Raw genomic sequence first — 22,285 nt, 5'->3', positions numbered from 1 at the left:
CTGGGAGGCCCAAATAAACCCTGGGAGGTTTTTTCTCTGTGTGTGTGTGTGTGTGTAGGTTTGGATCTTGCAGGACCCCAGAGCTGAGCCCCTTGGGGGGATCTTTGGGAGTCCACGTGGCCATTGCCCTAGGCCACCAGGGGGAGGACATTGTCCTGGGGACCCCCTGGGACCCCCCAGAGTTGGGAGAGCAGAGAGGGATGATCCTGGAGCTGGGGGACCCCCGGCTGGCTGGAAAGGGGGGGAGCCTGGAGAGGAGGGACCCCTGAGACCCCTGGGACCTCAAAGTAGATCATCAGGGCAGAAGGGAGTGCATGGATCCCCAAAACCCCCTGGATCATCCCTAAGCAGGAGGCCGGAGAAGGGGGAACCCCTGGAGCCATTGGACCCCCATCATCCCAAGGAAAGGAAACCTCTGGAATGCCAAAAGTGGAGAGCTCAGAGATCAGGAACTCCTGGGAGAGTTGTTTTGGGCTGAACCTTGATATAGTGGAGATTTCCATGGACACAAGACTCCTGCTGAGTTCTAGGGATGGACTTGGGCAGTGAGGAGCCTCTACTCCAAGGTGCTCCTACCTTGGTTTTCCCCAAAGCAGGATTTGTCATTCCCAGGGTGTGGCTGGATGGAGAAGGATGAAAAGCCCCGGAGATCCTGCAGGAGGAGGGGCTACAAACCCAGCCCAGGAATCTGCAGGAAAGAAAGAGCTCCCCTGAGCCAGGAACGTGGCCAGAGATCCAGCTGGAGCTCGGAGCTGGTGGAGAAGCCTCATGGCAGGGAGAAGCCCCACAAGTGCTTGGAATATGGGCAGGGTTTCAGCTGGAGCTCCACCCTGATGGAACACCAGAACATCCACACTGGGGAGAGGCCCTGTGAGTGTGGGGAGTGTGGAGAGAGCTTCAGTGGGACCTCTGACCTCACCAAGCACCACAGGATCCACACTGGGGAACGGCCCTATGAGTGCTTGGAATGTCAGAAGAGCTTCAGGTGGAATTCAGAGATTGTCACTCACCAGCACTTCCACACCAGGGAGAGGCCCTGTGCGTGCCCCGAGTGCAGGAAGAGCTTCGTGCGCTGCTCCAGCTCCATCCCCCATGGGAGGATCCACGTTGGATGATCCCCAGTGAGCCCCGTTGGGCAGAGCCCCGGTGACCCCGTTCTGGGTGAACCCGGTTGGGTGGGGGGAAGGTGTTGGAGAGATTTCTTTCCCCTCTCCTTGTCCTGGTGTGATTTGGTTGGTAATAAATTCCCTCCCTGTGCCCGGGCCGGGTCTGTTGTGCCCGTGCCGGATTTGCTGAGGGATCTCTCCCGCTCCTTGTCCCCAGGCAGGAACCCTCGGTTCCATTTTCTGTCCCTGTGCGGCTGCGGGGGGCAGGGACAGAGCGGCTCTGGGGGGTGCCTGGCATGGGGCCAGCGTCACCCCTCGCCACGGGCACCCCTGAGACCCCGCGCAGCCGGGCACACATTTCTGGGCACAGCTGAGCTCCCAGCTGCGCAGGGCCCCAAGGCTCCCCGTGCCTGGAAAAGCCCCAGCCGGGGCTGCAGCGTCCCGGAACCGCTCAGCCAATCCAAACGCAGCCAAAACGCGCTGCAGCCAATGGGAGCGCGAGGAGTTGAGGAGTCATCGGTTGTGCGGCAGAGCCTCGGCAATCGGTGCCCAAAAGTGCTCGGAGCCAATGAGAGCGCGCGGCGCTGCTGAGCCCGCGCTGCTCCGGACTGGTGCTGCCAGCGCAGCGCGGCCGCTCTGGGGCTGGTGCTCCCTGGGCGGCGCTGGCCATGGGGCGAGTGGCGGCAGCTGGGGCCGTACTGGTGGCACTGGTGGTGCTGGGAGCCCCCCCGGCTGCGGGCGCGGAGCTCTCGGGAGAGCGGGGGGGGCGGGAGGTGGTGGGACAGGGGGGAGAATGGGGAAAAGGGGGCGGTGGGAGCCCGAAATTGCAGGGGCAGGAGGAGGAGGGGACCCCTAAAGGAAGAGCGGGAGGGGCTGAGGATGGGGGGCAGGTGAGGAAGGGGTGAGAGAGGGTGGGAAAGTGGGGAAAAGGGGAGAGTAGGACCCCAAACCTGAGCGGGAAGGAAGGCAGGGCTTTTGGTAAATTGTGTTTAAAAGGTTGGGAAAGAGGAAAAGGAGTAAATGGGACCCCAAAACTCATCTGGGGAGAGGCTGAAAGTCGGAGGGGAGAGGATGTGGAAGGGCAAATGGGGGAAGGGTGCAAAAGAGGAAGTGGCAGCTCGGGCAGGAAGGAGCCAAGGTGGCCCTGGGGCAAAGGGGGTGCGGAGTGGGGATCCGGGGTGGATCCCGGAGCTCTGGGGCTGGTGGGGGGGCACCCCCGGACCTGTGTCCTGCACACACAGGGGTGTTCCAGTACGTGGGAAAGTCCGAGTGTCACTTCATGAACGGCACGGAGAAGGTGAGGTACCTGAGCAGGTTCATCTACAATCGGGAGCAGTACGCGATGTTCGACTGCGACGTGGGGCACTTTTTGGGGTTCACCCCCTATGGGGAGACAGCAGCCAGGTATTGGAACAGCGACCCAGACGTTATGGAGCAAAAAAGGGCTGCGGCGGACTGGCTGTGCCGGTACAACCACGATTATCTCAGCCCGTTCCTCACGGAGCGCCGAGGTGAGCGCGGGGCAGAGCGTGTCCCCTCGGGCCCTGCCCTGCCAATGACCCTGGAGCCCCTCAAAACCTCCCTGGAATCGGCCCAGAGCCCTCAGCCCTCCTTGTGCCCATCCCCGAGACCTTGTGTCCCTGCCACTGACCCCCGTGGCTCTCCCAGTCCATCCCAGTCTCTCCCAGTGCCTCCCGGCTGTCCATCTCAGCCTAGCGTGGTGCTGCCGCCTCTCAGCCAATCAGAGCGCGTGTCTCTGATGACTCATCAGTTGCCAGGCAGACCCGCAGCGCCGAGTGCCCCGCACTGGACTCGGCCTCCCAGTGCCGCGCACTTCGTTCCCAGTTCCTCCCAGTCCCTCCCAGTCCATTCCCAGTCCATTCCCAGTTCACTCCTAGACCTCCATCCTCCCTCCCAGTGCCCCCCATTGCCTCCCATCTCTCTGAGTGCCTCCGCAGTCCTTCCCAGTCCATTCCCAGTCCCTCCCAAGGCCACCCCACACCTCCCCTCTCTCTCCCAGTTCCCCCCAGCTGATCCCAGTCTGTCCCCGCTCTCTCCCAGTGTCCCCAAGCGTGCCCATCTCGCTGGTGCCCTCGAGCTCCCAGCCGGGGCTGGTCCGTGATGGATTTCTAGCCTGCCCACACCCAGCTGAGGTGGTTCCAGGGCCAGCAAGGAGCTCTCTGTGGTGGCCACCGACATGGTCCCCAACAAGGACTGGACCTACCAGCTCCTGGTGCTGTTGGAAACACCCCCCTGGCGCGGGCTCACCTGCAGCTGCCAAGTGGAGCACGTCAGACTGGAGCACCCCCTGAGCCAGCACTGGGGTACAGGGGGGGTATTGGGGGCGCTGGGAGAGCCACTGGGATGTGCTGGGAGCAACTGGGAGGGAGTTGGAGACAGCCTGGTTTCAGCTGGGAGAGGGGCCTGGGGGAGTGGAAGGGCTGAGAAGTGGTTTGAAGGATGCTGGGGAGGGTGGGATGGGGTTCTGTGGGTCCTGGTGGACACTAGGAGGGAGTTTGGGGGTGCTGGGTGTGACTGGGAAGGATTGGAGTGAGTCTAGAGGAGCTGGAAGGAGATTGGGGATGGAAAAGCAGAGCTTGGGATGAGGTTGGTTGTGCTGGGAAGAGACTAGGAGGGTTCAGGGTGAGTCCTGGTGAGGCTGGGAAGGGACTGGGACAGGGTTTGGGGGTCCTGGCGCGGTGCGGGTCGACAGGAAGGGGGTGGTGGGATCCTGAGAAGGATGGGCGAGGCTTTGGTGGGTCCTGGGGAGGCCGGGAAGGGATTGGGGGGAGGTTTTAGGGGGTCCTGGGTGGGATGGGGGCGATTGGGAGGGTACTTGGAGGGGCTTGGTGTGTCTCTGAGAGGTTTGGGGGGTCCTTACCCCTGCAGAGCCCCCAGAGATGCCACTGGATGCCGCCCGCAGCAAGATGCTGTCAGGAATCGGGGGCTCCGAGTTGGGCTTCATCTTCCTGGCGCTGGGGCTCAGCTTCTAGGAGCTTGTGTGCTAGATAGGGCTCTATGTTTGCTAACAATTTCCCATTGGTTACACATTCTTCATGACATCACAGCACCTGGGAACATTATCTTATCACAAAGTCTCACAACAGGTTGCTTGGTCACTTCTTGCCCAGGGAGACTTAAACTGTGTCTGTGTCTCCCACAGTTGCTGCTCAGTCAGGCCTCAGATATCGGCCCCTTTATCAGCTCCATTGTTTTCCTCTCTGTTTTATTCCCCATTCGGGGGCACCAGGGCTCTGCCCAATGGGGGTCACTGGGGATCATCCAGCCCAGATCCTCCCATGGGGGATGGAGCTGGAGCAGCGCATGAAGCTCTTCCCTCACTCCAAGCTCTTCCCCCACTCGGGGCACCCCCAGGGCTTCCCTTAGTGGTGCCTCCGTTGGTGTTGGGTCCGGTCTGAGCTCTGTGAGAAGCTCTTCCCACACTCCCCACACTCGTAGGGCCTCTCCCCGCTGTGGATGCGCTGGTGCCTGGTGAGGTGGGAGTTTCGCCTGAAGCCCTTCCCGCAATCAGGGCAGCGGAAGGGCCTCTCCTCTGTGTGAATCCGCTCATGTGTGAGGAGATCGGAGCTGGTGTGAAACCTCTTCCCACACTGGGGACACTCGTAGGGCCTCTCCCCAGTGTGGATGCGCTGGTGTCTTCTCAGGTCTGAGCTCCGTCCAAAGCTCTTCCCACATTCCAAGCAGGTGTAGTGCCGTTCCCCAGTGTGGATCCTCTGGTGCCGGATCAGGTCAGAGCTGTCCCTGAAACCCTTCCCACACTCCCCACACTCGTAGGGCTGTTCCACAGAGTGGATCCTGTGGTGCCGGATCAGGTTGGAGCTCTGTCTGAAGCTCTTCCCACACTCCCCACACTCGTAGGGCCGTTCCCCAGTGTGGATCCTCTGGTGCTGGATCAGGCTGGAGCTTCGGCTGAAACCCTGCCCACATTCCAAGCACTTGTGAGGCTTCTCCCTGCCATGAGCCTTCTCCACCAGCTCCGAGCTCCGGCTGGATCTCCAGCCGCCTTCTGGGGTCAGGGGGGCTCTTTCCTCCCCACAGCTCCCTGGGCTGGGTTTGTAGCCCCTCTTTCTGCAGGATCTCCGGGGCTTTTCCTGCTCCTTCATCCAGCCACGCTACGGGAATGACAAATCCTGGTTTGGGGAAAAAACAAGAGGAGAGCACCTTGGACTGGAGGTTCCTGCTTGTCCAAGTTCATCTCAAGAAGTCATTGCGAATCTTGTGTCAGTAAGAACCTCCAAAACACCAAGATTCAGCCCAAAAATCCTGCAAACTTCCAGACAGTGATCAAAAACTCCCCAAACCTCACAAGTCAGCAAAAACCTCCTGCAAAAGATAAAGATTCAGCTGCCACATAAAACCACAGCACCAACATTTAGCCCAAGTACGCTCAGAAACACCAAGATTCACCCCGTGAAAATCCTGGATCCCCCTCCACAGTCACCTACTGCATGTGGGGGGAGCAGCGCTCCTGGGGCTGGGGGGAGGCTGCAGACACAGGGAGGGGTGGAACCTTGTGCTGCTTCCTGTTTCTGCTCCTCCTCCTGTGACTCTGCTCTTCCTCACACTCCTCTTCCTCCTGCTATTCCTCCTTCTCCTGCACAATCCCACCTTCTCCTGCCACGTCCATCCTTTGACCATTTTGTTCCTCAACCCTGCTTCTCCTTCCCTTCTCCTCCTGCCCCCAGGCCCAGCACCCACTGCCGGCTCCCTCTTCCCCCCAGACCCACAGCATCCCAGCGCAGGGGCAGGGATGGAGCTGGGGCAGGTCGGGCTGGGGCAGCGCTGGGTTCTCGGCCGCTTCCACCCGCACTCGGTCCCCACTGCAGCCGCTCCCGCCAGGACAGCGCGGGGGGGCCCGGCCTTGGCGCTGCCCCACTCCCACCTCCCCAAATTCCCCTCGCGGGGGCGATGGGGCCGAGGGGGGGGCGCAGGTGGGCTCCAGGTGGGGAACGCTGGGAGCTGCGAGTCTGCCTGGCAACTGGTGAGTCATCAGCGCCCTGCGCTCTGATTGGCTGAGCTCTGCCTGAGGGCTGGGGCTGCAGCAAAGAGGGGACACCCTGCTCCAGGGGGGATGTCCCGAAAACGGAGGACCCCCATGAAAGGAACAAGAGGAAAGTGTCTTTACAAACAGATGCTGTGAATCTGCTCCGAGATACGGCCAGGCACCTGTACATAAGGAAGTGACAGGAGAAGCCATTGGTTTCAGGAAATGTTATCAATTGGTGACACAGACTGCTGCTCAGCCAAGGTCCTGCTCAATTCATGAACTTCCCGAAGAACAAAGACTTAACCGAGCCAGGAATATCCTCTGCTATACAATACTGGGGTGCATATGAAGGGAGTATGTACTAGGTGGATTGGGAAATCTGCACCTCTCAAGTACTTCAGCCAGTGGGGAAAGGGAGAGGGAGATGTGGCCAGGAGAATTGGGATGAAAAGGAGGCTGTGTCCTCCAACAACTGCAGAGATCCCATGGGGAATGTCCCATGGCCTCTCCCATTTCTAGGAATGAAATTACTTTTACAGGACTCCTCTGTCTGCTTTGTGGACAGAAACCTCTGCTGATGTCAATTTTCCCGCACACCCTGGGGCTCATCCGGAATTCCTTCCACCGTCCGGGGCGGCGGGCAGGGAGTGCAGCTGAAGGTGCCTCACCCACTTTGGGTGATCGGCTCCCTTGGCTGGTGGCGGCACCGGGGATCGATTGGGGACCCGGGAGTGACCAGGAGACAGACGAGTGACACATCAGGGGGGTCTGTGAAGAGTCAGCAGGGAGAGAGCACTGAAAATCTCAGCAGTGAGTGCACTGGGATCTTCGGGGAGTGAACATGGCAGGGAACCCAGGGAGGAGAGAAAAGGGAAAGCCAGGGAGGGGTCTTGGCCAAAGGGATGATGATCCCAAAATGTCTCTGAAGGGTCCCTTGGGAAAATGTTGAGGTAGTTTGCACATTCCCCCAGAGGTAACTAAGGACATGGACACCCAGGGGAGCAATAAGGGAAGTGGAGAAGGGATATGGACAACAGGGGATGGATGGTGTTGGTGTGCTGGGAAGGGATCAGGTGAAGGGCAGTGTGCAGCGATATGGTGAAGGCAAGAAGCAGCAGGAGGAATCTACGTGGTAAAAAAAGGACAATAAAAAAGAGTAGGAAAAGAAAAATCCAGAGGACTGAGATGTTTTTCACCACTGTTTCATGCTCAGAATTTGCCAGCTGATCCAGATCCTTTCCATCCCGGGTTTCCCGGAGAGGAAAAGAAGGAGGTCAGGATGTCAGGGGGTTTCTCTGTGGTGGGCAGCGGCAGCACCGGGCGCAGAGGTGTGGGACCGGGAGCACGGGCTGGGGGCCTGTGGGGAGCTGCGGGGCCGGGCCGGGGCTGTGGGGCAGCCGGGGCTCAGCGCCGGGCGCTGCCTGACCCCACCAGCCCCGGGCAGGGCCGGCAGTGGCCCCCGGCCCCCAGGAGCCTGCAGGACGCCCCGGCCGCTGCCCGGCCCCGTGGAGCTGCCGGCCCTGCCCGCCGGGGGGGCCGCCTTTGGACACTGCGGCAGGACAGGGACCGGCTCTGGGATACGGGCTGGGGAGGGGACCCTGAGCACAAGGAGGAAAACAAAGACACATCTGGGAAATGCAGATTGTACATGGAAGGATCAGGATTTTCTATTAAGCATTTGCTTTGGGTCGCTGGAGAAAGGAAAGACTTTGCACAAAGCTCAGCAGCTCTCAGAGGATGAGCACCCACAGGCAGTGAGCGGGGCTGCAGGAGTGGCAGAAGAAGGCCCTGGAGCACTTGGGCACAAAGGCACAGCAGCTGAATGCAAGAAGGGATGAGCAAAAGGCCAAGCTGAAGGCAAAGGCCATGGCACAGCTCCTACAGCCCCTCAGGGATCAACCCCAGGGCCCAAGGGGGCCCCGGCACCCAGGGAACGGGGTCGGCCACAAGCACCTGGCAGAGGCATTGCCCTCCTGGCCAGGGGAGAGCCCACCCAAACAGCCCCTGGGAAGGAGTCAGGGCTGTAAACCAAGATGCCATGGGTACGGCTTTTACTGTTGGCTTTGGCAAGAAGAGGAGCCAGACCCAGGGCAGATATTCAATTCTCTCCCTTGCAATTGATCTTGGGAATTCCTTACCCTGGTAATTCTCCACCCAGTGCAGGGTGGGGATAAGGGATGTACATTTAAAGCAGTCTGTGGCCAGAGTCCTGTCTCTTGAGAAATCTCTCCCACAGGAAGCTGGGCTGGCACAGAGCCTGCCTTGGCACTTTGCTGTTCCCAACATCCAAGCAGGACATCGGGCCCTGCCTAAGGAGGCCAAAGCAGCACCACTGGTGGCCAAGTGGCGTGGCCCATGCCAAGTGTCCCTGAGGCCAGAAACAGCCCCCAGCACAGCTGAGCACGGGGGGACCCCTCAGCCTGGGCTCCAGGGCTCTGAAGCCCCGGAGATTTGCACTTCCCGCCTGCAGCAGGAGCATGGGAGGCCCCCACGGAGCCTGCACTGAAGGCAGCGCAGCAGCAGCCAGGGCTCCACAGCGGGGCAAGCCCCTGGGCCTGCCCACACATCCTCTGCTCAAATCCTCTGCCTGGGCACCCTCCTTGGGCATCTCCAGCCACCGGGGCCAATCCTTGCTGCCACTGCTGCAGCTTCAGTGCTTTCTGGGCCTGCACTGCCACAGCTGCTGCCAAAGACAACGGCACAATTCCACTCTGGGTCTCAGCCACACTCACACACTGCGCTGCCTGGGATTGCACTGATGGAAAATACACCAGGTCATAGACTTGAACATTTCTAACATTTTATTTCTCTACTCAGCCTTGGTTTGCCTTGGCCTCGGGGAAAGAAATGGTAAAGGTTTTTTTAAGGGATGTTCCACCACTCAATGTAGATGAGTTTAACATCTCAACACTCTGGGAATGGCCCAAAAGATTCCTACAAAGATAACGCCCAGCAGCAAACAGCAACCAACACCTACCCCAGACACTGCCCCCGGCAGAGCTGGAGACACCTGCTCTGCAAAAGGCTGAGAAGGAAATCCAGCAGTTCCGACCTGATGAACAGCAGAAGCCAAGAAATCCGGGTCCAATAGGAACCCAAATACTAAAAACTGCACAACTTGAAACTGTAGAACATTAAACCAATGGATTTAGATTAGTTCAGACTGTATCAAGTTTGGGAAAAATCCAGTTAAACTCACGTGCCATGGAACGATTTTCTCTGCACACCCGGGCATTGTGGGGATGGAATGATTTCTGTAGCACATCCTGGCCAGAATCAAGGAATGCCTTGACTCCTACACTAAACATATTGGTGGAGTTTTTCTTTTTCCTGCACTTTCAGTGCAAAGTTTATAGCAGAAGAGTATTTTTTGTAATAATCCTACTTCTATATTGCCGGTTAGGTTTGGGTCAGGGATGAGAGAATGAGATTTTACTCTGAGGAGAAGTAGAAAAAACTTAATTGCCTTGGAATTTTCTTGTGTATGTTTGTGCGAGAGATACCAAAATTTTGGTCTGGGTTTTTCGACGTTCATTTTAGGCTGCATTTTGCAAAATTAGAAGAGATTTAAAGGTGACCCTTTAACTCATAAACACTAAATAGATGATTTGAAGGAAAAATAAAATAGCAGCAGATTGTGGGGGTCCACGTGTGAGACTGCTGGAGGCTGCTCTGGAAGAGAAGCTGCATTCCAGGCAGCCCGCAGAGGAGCTTTAGAAATGCAAATTAACACTGCTGGGGCAAAGTGGGGACAATGGACCTCCCTCTTCTTGCCTGGGGCAGGAATTGGGCTGATTCCCTCTGCCCCTCACCCCAAGCTCTGCCTGCCCGCATAGATGGAATCTGCACAGCTGAAGGCAGAGCCCATGGTGAGGATCTCTGACTCTGCAACAGAAATGGGTGAAGCTGCAAAGGGAAACAGCAAATGGAGAATGCTGTGAAAACACAAGGAGGGGTGCATATGAACGAGGACAGGCAGCAGGCGGATCGGGAAGTCTGAACCTTCCAAGTCCCTCAGCCAGTGGGCAAAGGCAGAGGGAGATGCGGCCGGGAAAATGAGCATCCAAAGGAGGCAGCGTGCTACAACAAGGGCAGAGACCGCATGGCAAATGCCCCACGGCCTCTCCCTCTGCTCAGCAATCGAGTCACTTTGACAGGACTCCTCGGTCTCCTCTGGCCACAGAAACCTCCGGCGACGGGAATTTCCCCGCACGGTCCCGGCCACGGGGCAGCCACCTCTGTCCCAGCCACAGCAACCGGGACGAGCCAGCGCTGCTCCGGCAGCGGCTCCTGCCCAGGCAGCGGCGGGAAGGAGACCGCGGGCAGCCGCTCCCGCAGCGCCCTCAGCCCAGGGCCGGCACGGGCCGGACACGGCACCGCCAAGCCGCCGGAGCCCCCTGCCGCCCCCTCCGCCCGCAGCGAGCCCCGAGCCCCCGCAGAACCCGGCGCGGCTCCCACCTGCGCCGGGGCCGCCTCCGAGCTCCGCCAATGCCGCCTCCCCGCGCTCCGGCCGCTGCCGCCGCTCCCGGGCCCGCACAGACGCTCCGCCAATGGCGCCGCTGCCGAGCCAGGGCCGCCCTCAGGCCGCCAGCGGGGCCGTGCTTCGCCCCGCTCTCACCAATCAGCGCGCCAGAACCGCGACTGACGGCAGCAGCGGCCAATGGCAGCGAGGGGCGGGCTCTGCACACGGCACAGCCTCGCCCCGCGCTCTCAGGGCCCCCCGGGCTGTGGGAGGGCAAAGCCGGAGATGAGGAACAGCCCTGGAACGGGCCCGGGCCCGGGCCGGCATCGATCTGCAGCACCAACAAACTGCTCCGCACCTCCCGACACGGCTTTCCCGGCCCTGCGCCTTCGCCTTCGCTGCCTCCGGCTCTGCGGGAAGCCCAGCAGCCCCACTTCTCCTGCCCCCTAATTCGGAGCATCAGCGCATCGCTTTGATTTCCCCCAAAAAGGGAAAACCGCCCCAAAGCCCTGTGGGGGAGTGGGGAGGGGAGAGATTTCTGGCACAAAACTCCAAAAGCTCCGAGCAGGACAAGGAGAAGTCAATGAAGAGCCTTGAATGCAGCTTTCCCCACGCCTCCCTCCTTCCAGCTGCACCTCCTCCCCCGGCAGTGCAGGAGACAGGGAATGGGGCCGTGCTCAGTTCATCCCCCGTGGCTTCTCCCTCTGCCCAGGGACAGGAGTCGTTCCCCTGCTGCAGCCTGCGGGCTCTCCCACCGGAGACTTCTCCAGGAACTTCTCCAACCGGAGTCCATCCCCTGGGGCACAGCCCCCCTCCAAGTGCTGCAGCGGGAAAAACGCCAGTCACTTGTTTTTACAACTTTTAAAAGTTTAATTATAATGATAAATGGTTATAAAAATAGTAATACGATTAGAGTAATAAAAATTCAGAGTTCGTGTAATTACAGGACAATAAAAAACACAGAATTACGGACGTCTGGATGCTCTCGGGCACTTAGGCTAGGACAGGCATGTTTTGTGAACAAAGGAATAACTCTTAAGATCCATTCACTGTTGCATATTCATACATACTTCATGGTTATGCATACATTCTATTTAAAATACGAAACTCTCTCTGGAATATGTCAACTCCTTCTTTTAATCCCCACGGCGCCTTCCAGTCTTAGCAAGGCCTGAAGAAATTACCTTCTTCTGATAAGAAACCCATAAGTTCCTCTTCTCCCGAAGATTTGGGTGTTCTGTGACTGTTATCTCGAAGCCAGTATCTCATTATTTTTAAAAAAACCCACATACATAGTTTCTATTTTAACTACTAAAGCTTCATTTTAACTACAAAACTACATTTACCATTCTATCAAAATGTTAATACAGCACTTCTAATCAATATATTACATATAGTATTTGTTGTAGATGTCGGCGAACCCAATGGGAAGAACGATGATGTCTGACTTATTTCAGAAGGTTGAATGATTTCTTTATTATAATTATGCTATGATACATCAATATACTATATAGAAGAGGATACTAAAAACTACACGCTGCTTTCTCTAACTGTCATATCTAACTCCCTCACAACTCGTGACCCTGTTCTCCAGAGCCCAGACACAGGTGGATCTCATTGGCCATCAGGCCCAAACAATCCACCGTGATCCAACCAGGCATTTGCTCCAGGTAAACAACTCTCCAAACACATTCCACAAGAGAAAAACAAGGCACAGAAATAGAAATTGTTTTCTCTTTCACTTCTCTCTGTGCACCTTTATAAAAATCCTGAGAGAGAGAGAAATGTGCTTGCCACAAGTATTCAATTTAATATTTGTGAAAAGCCAATCATAAAATATGCATTTTTCACAGAGGACATCCCGAGGCTGCTGCAGGGACAGTGATGTCACCGCTGTGATGTCATCAGGGATGGTGACATCATGAGGGACATCGCTGCTGTCACTGGTCCCCTCTCCCCTCCCCACATGGGATTTGAGACAAATTTGGGGGATTTTCTGGGAAGTTTCATTGAAATTGTCCCAAATGCTGATGGGAATTCCTGGGTGACGACACTGGGGACACTTGGGGACACTCTGAGGATGCTCTGGGGACACTCATGGAGGCGGGGGCGGGTCAGGGGGTGAATGACCCCCTCGGTGCCTTGCAGCAGAGGCAGCTTTCTGCTGTGGCTGCAGCAGAGCCGGGTTATGAATGACAATGGAATAATTGGCTTCTGCATTTCTGCATTGGCTTCTGCGCGTTGCTATTGATCACAAGGACTTTGCTCTGGTACTTGATATTGAGATTGATTATTGATGATTCCTTGTAGCTGCTCGCTGGTACAATAAAATCGATCCGTTTATGTGTGCACCGTGTAACCAATTTAATGCTAGAGTAACAAATAGATATTCTCTCCTAGGCCTTCAAATATTAAAAATAGATGAATATGAAATAGATCAATAACAAATATTGAAATAGAGACTATGCAATGTTAAAATGCTTCTGTGTGACTGACTCGGGTGGAAAACAATTCCATTGTTTCTCCCATCTGCGGCCCAGCCTCACCAGGTGATAACAGTGACACAAACCTGAGAAGCATTTATGAATGTATCAGGGGCTCTGAAACAACAGGATGGAACCAGGAGAAGAAATCAAATGTATTGACTTAATCTGCAGAATGTCCTGCAGACAAGTCAGAGGTGAGAACCAAACAAGAGTTCCTGGAACATCCAAAGCTCCCGGGAGTGTTTGAATAATGTCAAAACTCAGGGATGTGTTTGTAGCCCTGCAGTGGAACCGGATCCGGAGAACGAAGGGTTAAGTTAAGGGCGGGTTCTTTGGCCGAGCGCCAAAACCCTTTTTTATCCCTTACCAAACTTTTACAAATCTCCAAGAGTGAACTTTGTTTTTCACATCCGGCTGGGGTTTGGGGGGCGCGGGGGGGTCCCCAGGCAGCCCCCGCTGCTGAGCACTGACCCCCCCTCCCCGGGCACCGGGACCCCCCAAAAACCGCACCCGCACCCCCTTCAGTGCCCCCGACCCCCCCTCGAGCACCGACCCCCCCGAGCACCGGGCCCGGACCCCCCTTTGTGCCCCCCACCCATCACGGGGGTTCCGCCCCCTCCCCTTTGACCCCCCGGAGCCGCGGGACCCCCGGGAGCAGCGCCGGGACCGGGGGGGCCCAGGGATGTGAGCAATGGATTTGTCAGTGTGAAAAATGCAGATTGAATGATCGGCTCTTGGCAAATATTAACTTGGATACTCTGTGTGCTGTGTTGCAAAGTTATTTTGTAGAACTGTATTAATCCTTTTGAAGTAGTGTGGGAAATGCAGTTTTGGGTTATGACATAATGTTAAAATAGAAACTATGCGATGTAAGATATTTTTTGTAACGAGCTCAAGGAATGGATAGGATAAGTAAGAAATTCTTCGCACGGAGATAACAGCAAGAGTTACTGCCTCCTTCTGGGAAAAGACAAACATTCTTACACCTCTCCTCTGTCTGTAAGGAGCCACCAGGACTGAGGGGGAAAAGCTGACAAAAAGCAGAGAACACCCTTTGTTTGAAAAGAATTTATGCATCGTGGGTGAGATATTTGAATGTGCAACAGGCTATTGCTTTTAAGGGTGAACCCTTTGTTAGCCAGGCATGTTTTTGTGGCTTAGTGCCCAAACCCACCCGGACGTCTGTAATTCTTTGCTTTTTATTGTCCTTTATTGTCCTAACTCTGATTGTCCAAATTCTCATTGCTCTCACTTTTATTCCTGTTTCTATTATGGGTTTATTACTATGAAGCTTTTAAAATTTTAAAACAAGTGATTGGCGTTTTTCACAGTCAAGGATTCCCAAAACCTGGCAGAAAGCTCACACAGCCTTGGACTTGTCCGTGCCAACTCTGAGATTTTATTGTGCCAGCAAGCAGCTGCAAGGAATTATCGATAATCGAAATCAGTATTGAGCAGCAGAGCAAAATGCTCGTGGTCAATAGGAACCTGCAAAAGCCAACAGAGAAATGCAAAAGCCAACAGAGAAATGCAAAAGCATTCTGATTGTGCTCAGAATGTCCCCAAGTGTCCCCAGTGATGTCACCCCAGGAATTCCCATCAGCATTTGGACAATTTCGTTGAAAATTCCCAGAAAATTACCCAAATTTGTCTCAAAGCCTGCGCAGGGAGGGGACAAGTGACAGCAGCGATGTCCCCGATGATGTCATCACTCCGGTGACATCACTGTCCCTGCAGCAGCCTCGGGATGTCCGCGATGGCTTTTTGGCACCGCTCAGCCACTGTGCGGCCACTGGGGCCACCGGAGCCACTGGGGGGCTTCACGAGGAGCCTGCAGATGTCCCCAAGTATCCCCAGCAGGTGACGCGTGGCCAGGCGGGCACTGGCCTCCCACAGCCGCTCGGCCATGGCCGCCTTGGCCACCAAGTCCCTGAGGACATCGGGGGACGCCTCATTTGTTCCCTGCAGGATGGCCTCGATGGCCTCGAGCCGGCGACACATCCCCCAGACGAAACACCAGGCTCTTTTCCACGCGGCCAGCAAGTGCTCCAGGGGCCCCAGGGCCACCTCCGAGCGCTGTCCCCTTCCGGTGGCCGCCTCCTCCTCGTTGGTGGCCGCAGGCACCCGGACCCCAGGGGCGGCCCCTGCCGAGGCCACCTCCTCCCTGTCCGTCAGTCGCGGTTCTGGCGCGCTGATGGGTGAGAGCGGGGCGAAGCACGGCCCCGCTGGCGGCCTGAGGGCGGCCCTGGCTCGGCAGCGGCGCCATTGGCGGAGCGTCTGTGCGGGCCCGGGAGCGGCGGCAGCGGCCGGAGCGCGGGGAGGCGGCATTGGCGGAGCTCGGAGGCGGCCCCGGCGCAGGTGGGAGCCGCGCCGGGTTCTGCGGGGGCTCGGGGCTCGCTGCGGGCGGAGGGGGCGGCAGGGGGCTCCGGCGGCTTGGCGGTGCCGTGTCCGGCCCGTGCCGGCCCTGGGCTGAGGGCGCTGCGGGAGCGGCTGCCCGCGGTCTCCTTCCCGCCGCTGCCTGGGCAGGAGCCGCTGCCGGAGCAGCGCTGGCTCGTCCCGGTTGCTGTGGCTGGGACAGAGGTGGCTGCCCCGTGGCCGGGACCGTGCGGGGAAATTCCCGTCGCCGGAGGTTTCTGTGGCCAGAGGAGACCGAGCAGTCCTGTCAAAGTGACTCGATTGCTGAGCAGAGGGAGAGGCCGTGGGGCATTTGCCATGCGCTCTCTGCCCTTGTTGTAGCACGCTGCCTCCTTTGGATGCTCATTTTCCCGGCCGCATCTCCCTCTGCCTTTGCCCACTGGCTGAGGGACTTGGAAGGTTCAGACTTCCCGATCCGCCTGGGCACAGGGATGATCCCCCCTTATTTTAGTGAAGTTTTCACAGCATTCTCCATTTGCTGTTTCCCTTTGCAGCTTCACCCATTTCTGTTGCAGAGTCAGAGATCCTCACCATGGGCTCTGCCTTCAGCTGTGCAGATTCCATCTGTGCAGGCAGGCAGAGCTTGGGGTGAGGGGCAGAGGGAATCAGCCCAATTCCTGCCCCAGGCAAGAAGACGCAGGTCCATTGTCCCCACTTTGCCCCAGCAGTGTTAATTTGCATTTCTAAAGCTCCTCTGCTGGCTGCCTGGAATGCAGCTTCTCTTCCAGAGCAGCCTTCAGCAGCCTCACATGTGGACCCCCACAACCTGCTGTTTTTTTCATTTTTCCTTCAAATCATCTATTTACTGTTTATGAGTTAAAGGGTCACCTTTAAATCTCTTCTAATTTTGCAAAATGCAGCCTAAAGGTGAACGTCGAAAAACCCAGACCAAAATTTTGGTATCTCTCACACAAACATACACAAATAAATTCCAAGGCAATTAAGTTTTTTCTACTTCTCCTCGGAGTAGAAACTCATTCTCTCATCCCTGGCCAAAACCTAACCGGCAATATAGAAGTAGGATTATTACCAAAAATACTCTTCTGCTATAAACTTTGCACTGAAAGTGCAAGAAAAAAAAAAAAAAACAAAACTCCACCAATATGTTTAGTGTAGGAGTCAAGGCATTCCTTGATTCTGGCCAGGATGTGCAACAGAAATCATTCCATCCCCACATAGCCCGGGTGTGCAGAGAAAATCGTTCCATGACACGTGGGTTTAACTGGATTTTTCCCTGACTTGATACAGTCTGAACCAATCTAAATCCATTGGTTTAATGTTCTGTAGTTTCAAGTTGTGCAGTTTTTAGTATTTGGGTTCCTGTTGGACCCGGATTTCTTGGCTTCTGCTGTTCATCAGGTCGGAACTGCTGGATTTCCTTCTCAGCCTTTTCCAGAGCAGGTGTCTCCAGCTCTGCCGGGGGCAGTGTCTGGGGTAGGTGTTGGTTGCTGTTTGCTGCTGGGCGTTATCTTTGTGGGAATCTTTTGGGCCATTCCCAGTGTGTTGAGATGTTAAACTCATCTACATTGAGTGGTGGAACATCCCTTAAAAAAACCTTTACCATTTCCTTCCCCGAGGCCAAGGCAAACCAAGGCTGAGTAGGGAAATAAAATGTTAAAAATGTTCAAGTCTATGACCTGGTGTATTTTCCATCAGTGCAATCCCAGGCAGCGCAGTGTGTGAGTGTGGCTGAGACCCAGAGTGGAATTGTGCCGCTGTCTTCGCCAGCAGCTGTGGCAGTGCAGGCCCAGAAAGCACTGAAGCTGCAGCAGTGGCAGCAAGGATTGGCCCCGGTGGCTGGAGATGCCCAAGGAGGGTGCCCAGGCAGAGGATTTGAGCAGAGGATGTGTGGGCAGGCCCAGGGGCTTGCCCCGCTGTGGAGCCCTGGCTGCTGCTGCGCTGCCTTCAGTGCAGGCTCCGTGGGGGCCTCCCATGCTCCTGCTGCAGGCGGGAAGTGCAAATCTCCGGGGCTTCAGAGCCCTGGAGCCCAGGCTGAGGGGTCCCCCAGTGCTCAGCTGTGCTGGGGGCTGTTTCTGGCCTCAGGGACACTTGGCATGGGCCACGCCACTTGGCCACCAGTGGTGCTGCTTTGGCCTCCTTAGGCAGGGCCCGATGTCCTGCTTGGATGTTGGGAACAGCAAAGTGCCAAGGCAGGCTCTGTGCCAGCCCAGCTTCCTGTGGGAGAGATTTCACAAGAGACAGGACTCTGGCCACAGACTGCTTTAAATGTACATCCCTTATCCCCACCCTGTACTGGGTGGAGAATTACCAAGGTAAGGAGTTCCCAAGATCAATTGCAAGGGAGAGAACTGAATATCTGCACTGGGTCTGGCTCTTCTTCTTGCCAAAGCCAACGGCAAAACCTGTACCCATGGCATCTTGGTTTACAGCCCTGACTCCTTCCCAGGGGCTGTTTGGGTGGGCTCTCCCCTGCCCAGGAGGGCAATGCCTCTGCCAGGTGCTTGTGGCCGACCCCGTCCCCTGGGTGCTGGGGCCCCCTTGGGCCCTGGGGTTGATCCCTGAGGGGCTGTAGGAACTGTGCCATGGCCTTTGCCTTCAGCTTGGCCTTTTGCTCATCCCTTCTTGCATTCAGCTGCTGTGCCTTTGTGCCCAAGTGCTCCAGGGCCTTCTTCTGCCGCTCCTGCAGCCCCGCTCACTGCCTGTGGGTGCTCATCCTCTGTGAGCTGCTGAGCTTTGTGCAAAGTCTTTCCTTTCTCCAGCGACCCAAAGCAAATGCTTAATAGAAAATCCTGATCCTTCCATGTACAATCTGCGTTTCCCAGATGTGTCTTTGTTTTCCTCCTTGTGCTCAGGGTCCCCTCCCCAGCCCGTATCCCAGAGCCGGTCCCTGTCCTGCCGCAGTGTCCAAAGGAGGCCCCCCCGGCGGGCAGGGCCGGCAGCTCCACGGGGCCGGGCAGCGGCCGGGGCGTCCCGCAGGCTCCTGGGGGCCGGGGGCCAGTGCCGGCCCTGCCCGGGGCTGGTGGGGTCAGGCAGCGCCCGGCGCTGAGCCCCGGCTGCCCCACAGCCCCGGCCCGGCCCCGCAGCTCCCCACAGGCCCCCAGCCCGTGCTCCCGGTCCCACACCTCTGCGCCCGGTGCTGCCGCTGCCCACCACAGAGAAACCCCCTGGCATCCTGACCTCCTTCTTTTCCTCTCCTGGAAACAGGGAATTCAAAGTATCAGCTGGTAAATTTTGAGGAGAAGACCCTGCTGCAATACATCCCAATCCTGAGTATTTTTCTTTTCCTACTCTTTTCCATCATCCTTTTTCTTACCACATAGATTCCTCCTGCTGCTTCTTGCCTTCACCATATTGCTGCACACTGCCCTTCACCCGATCCCTTCCCAGCACACCAACACCATCCATCCCCTGTTGTCCAAATCCCTTCTCCACTTCCCTTATTGCACCCCTGGGTGTCCATGTCCTTAATTACCTCTGGGGGAATGTGCAAACTACCTCAACATTCTCCCAAGGGACCCTTCAGAGACATTTTGGGATCATCATCCCTTTGGCCAGGACCCCTGCCTGGCTTTCCCTTTTCTCCCCTCCCTGGGTGCCCTGCCATGTTCACTCCCCGAAGATCCCAATGCAGTCACTGCTGAGATTTTCAGTGCTCTCTCCCTGCTGACTCTTCACAGACCCCCCTGATGTGTCCCTCGTCTGTCTCCTGGTCACTCCCGGGTCCCCAATCGATCCCCGGTGCCGCCGCCAGCCAAGGGAGCCGATCACCCAAAGTGGGTGAGGCACCTTCAGCTGCACTCCCTGCCCGCCGGCCCTCCGGACCAGTGGAAGGAATTCCGGATGAGCCCCAGGGTGTGTGGGAAAATTGACATCAGCAGAGGTTTCTGTCCACAAAGCAGACAGAGGAGTCCTGTAAAAGTAATTTCATTCCTAGAAATGGGAGAGGCCATGGGACATTCCCCATGGGATCTCTGCAGTTGTTGGAGGACACAGCCTCCTTTTCATCCCAATTCTCCTGGCCCCATCTCCCTCTCCCTTTCCCCACTGGCTGAAGTACTTGAGAGGTGCAGACTTCCCAATCCACCTAGTACATACTCCCTTCATATGCACCCCACTATTGTATAGCAGACGATATTCCTGGCTCTGTTAAGTCTTTGTTGTTCTTCGGGAAGTTCATGAATTGAGCGGGACCTTGGCTGAGCAGCAGTCTGTGTCAACAGTTGATAACATTTCCTGAAACCGATGGCTTCTCTTGTGTCTTCCTTATGCACAGGTCCCTGGCCGTATCTCGGAGCAGATTCACAGCATCTGTTTGTAAAGACACTTTCCTCCTGTTCCTTTCACAGGGGTCCCCCGTTTTCGGGACATCCCCCCTGGAGCAGGGTGTCCCCTCTTTGCTGCAGCCCCAGCCCTCAGGCAGAGCTCAGCCAATCAGAGCGCAGGACGCTGATGACTCACCAGTTGCCAGGCAGACTCGCAGCTCCCAGCGTTCCCCACCTGGAGCCCACCTGCGCCCCCCCCTCGGCCCCATCGCCCCCGCGAGGGGAATTTGGGGAGGTGGGAGTGGGGCAGCGCCAAGGCCGGGCCCCCCCGCGCTGTCCTGGCGGGAGCGGCTGCAGTGGGGACCGAGTGCGGGCGGAAGCGGCCGAGAGCCCAGCGCTGCCCCAGCCCGACCTGCCCCAGCTCCATCCCTGCCCCTGCGCTGGGATGCTGTGGGTTTGGGGGGAAGAGGGAGCCGGCAGTGGGTGCTGGGCCTGGGGGCAGGAGGAGAAGGGAAGGAGAAGCAGGGTTGAGGAACAAAATGGTCAAACGATGGACGTGGCAGGAGAAGGTGGGATTGTGCAGGAGAAGGAGGAATAGCAGGAGGAAGAGGAGTGTGAGGAAGAGCAGTCACAGGAGGAGGAGCAGAAACAGGAAGCAGCACAAGGTTCCACCCCTCCCTGTGTCTGCAGCCTCCCCCCAGCCCCAGGAGCGCTGCTCCCCCCACATGCAGCAGGTGACTGTGGAGGGGGATCCAGGATTTTCACGGGGTGAATCTTGGGGTTTCTGAGCTTGCTTGGGCCAAATGTTGTTGCTTTGGTTTTATGTGGCAGCTGAATCTTTATTTTTTGGAGGAGGTTTTTGCTGATATGTGATGTGTGGGATGTTTTTGATCTGTGTCTTTATGTTTGCAGGATTTCTGGGGTGAATCTTGGTGTTTTGGAGGTTCTTACTTACAAAAACTTACCAATGACTTCTTGAGATGAACTTGGGCAGGGAGGAACCTCCCGTCCAAAATGCTCTCCTCTTGTTTTTTTCCCCAAACCAGGAGTTTTCATTCCCAGGGTTTGGCTGGATGGAGGAGGAGGAAAAGCCCTGGAGATCCTGCCGGAGGAGGGGCTGCAAATCCAGCCCAGGGAGCTGCTGGGAGGAAAGAGCCCCCCTGAGCCAGGAAGGCAACGAGAGATCCAGCTGGAGCTCGGAGCTGGTGGAGAAGCCTCGTGGCAGGGAGAAGCCCCACAAGTGCTTGGAATGTGGGCAGTGTTTCAGCTTCAACTCCAAGCTGATCCAGCACCAGAGGATCCACACTGGGGAACGGCCCTATGAGTGTGGGGAGTGTGGGAAGAGCTTCAGCCACAGCTCCACCCTGATGCGGCACCAGGTGATCCACACTGGGGAACAGCCCTACACCTGTTTGGAATGTGGGAAGAGCTTCGGGTGGAGCTCTTCCCTGAGAAGACACCAGTGCATCCACACTGGGGAGAGGCCCTACGAGTGTCCCCAGTGTGGGAAGAGGTTTCAGACCAGCTCCGATCTCCTCAAACATGAGCGGATTCACACAGAAGAGAGGCCCTTCCGCTGCCCTGACTGCGGGAAGGGCTTCAAGCAAAACTCCCACCTCACCAGGCACCGGTGCCTCCACGTCGTGGAGAGGCCCTATGAGTGTGGGGAGTAGGGGAAGAGCTGCTCCAGGACCCAACACCAACGGAGGCACCACTAGGGGAAGCCCTGCCAGTGCCCCCAGTGAGGGAAGAGCTTGGAGTGAGGGAAGAGAGTGAGGGAAGAGCTTCATGCGCTGCTCCAGCTCCATCCCCCATGGGAGGATCTGGGCTGGATGATCCCCAGTGACCCCCGTTGGGCAGAGCCCTGGTGCCCCCTAATGGGGAATAAAACAGAGAGGAAAACAATGGAGCTGATAAAGGGGCTGATATCTGAGGCCTGACTGAGCAGCAACTGTGGGAGACACAGACACAGTTTAAGTCTCCCTGGGCAAGAAGTGACCAAGCAACCTGTTGTGAGACTTTGTGATAAGATAATGTTCCCAGGTGCCGTGCTGTCATGAAGAATGTGTAACCAATGGGAAATTGTCAGCAAACATCGAGCCCTATCTGAGCACCACACAAGTAAAACCCTGTATAAACACCTGGTACCCTCAATGAAATTGGCTTCTGGTCTAAACTCGGCTGTCCCCATCTCTCCATCGTGGATAAGCCCTGTTGTGGGTGATCCCCATTGGGTGGGGGGAAGGTGTTGGAGGGATTTCTTTCCCTTCTGCTTGTGCTGCTGTGTTTGGTTGGTAATAAATTCCCTCTGTGTGCCCAGGCTGAGTACCCCCAAGTCCTTCCCCACTGCCCCCCATAAACTGGACTGGGTTTAACTGGGAAGCTTTACTGGGAAGACTGGGAGCAGGCGGGCGGGGCAGAGAGACAGCAGTGTTGGGGGGACACACGACCCCCCCAAAATCAGCGTGGGGATGGAGCGGGGGGTCTCGCCCGGGCCTGAGACCACGGGGAGGGGCTGCAGCCGGTGGCGGCTCAGGAGCTCTGTGGGCAGAGAAAAGGGGGTGACACCGGGCTGGGGGCCCGGG

The 22,285-nt window shown here is 56.9% G+C and overlaps 1 protein-coding gene and 2 pseudogenes across 1 annotated transcript; 2 read left to right on the top strand and 1 right to left on the bottom strand.

Moving 5' to 3' along the window:
* The window catches only part of LOC137467576 (uncharacterized), a 441,429-nt pseudogene that overhangs the window by 181,601 nt on the left and 237,543 nt on the right, over positions 1 to 22,285 (bottom strand).
* The window catches only part of LOC137467577 (zinc finger protein 850-like), a 214,022-nt pseudogene that overhangs the window by 120,096 nt on the left and 71,641 nt on the right, over positions 1 to 22,285 (top strand).
* On the top strand, positions 1,775 to 4,099 carry LOC137467593 (class II histocompatibility antigen, B-L beta chain-like). The gene is given in 6 exon segments (XM_068179070.1): positions 1,775 to 1,856; positions 2,345 to 2,617; positions 3,168 to 3,216; positions 3,218 to 3,278; positions 3,280 to 3,430; positions 4,005 to 4,099. Coding segments are annotated over 6 exon segments (711 nt in total).

Source organism: Anomalospiza imberbis, unplaced genomic scaffold (assembly GCF_031753505.1).
Source record: "Anomalospiza imberbis isolate Cuckoo-Finch-1a 21T00152 unplaced genomic scaffold, ASM3175350v1 scaffold_69, whole genome shotgun sequence".
NCBI lineage: Eukaryota > Metazoa > Chordata > Aves > Passeriformes > Viduidae > Anomalospiza > Anomalospiza imberbis.
This window is presented reverse-complemented; position numbering and strand designations above follow the sequence as displayed.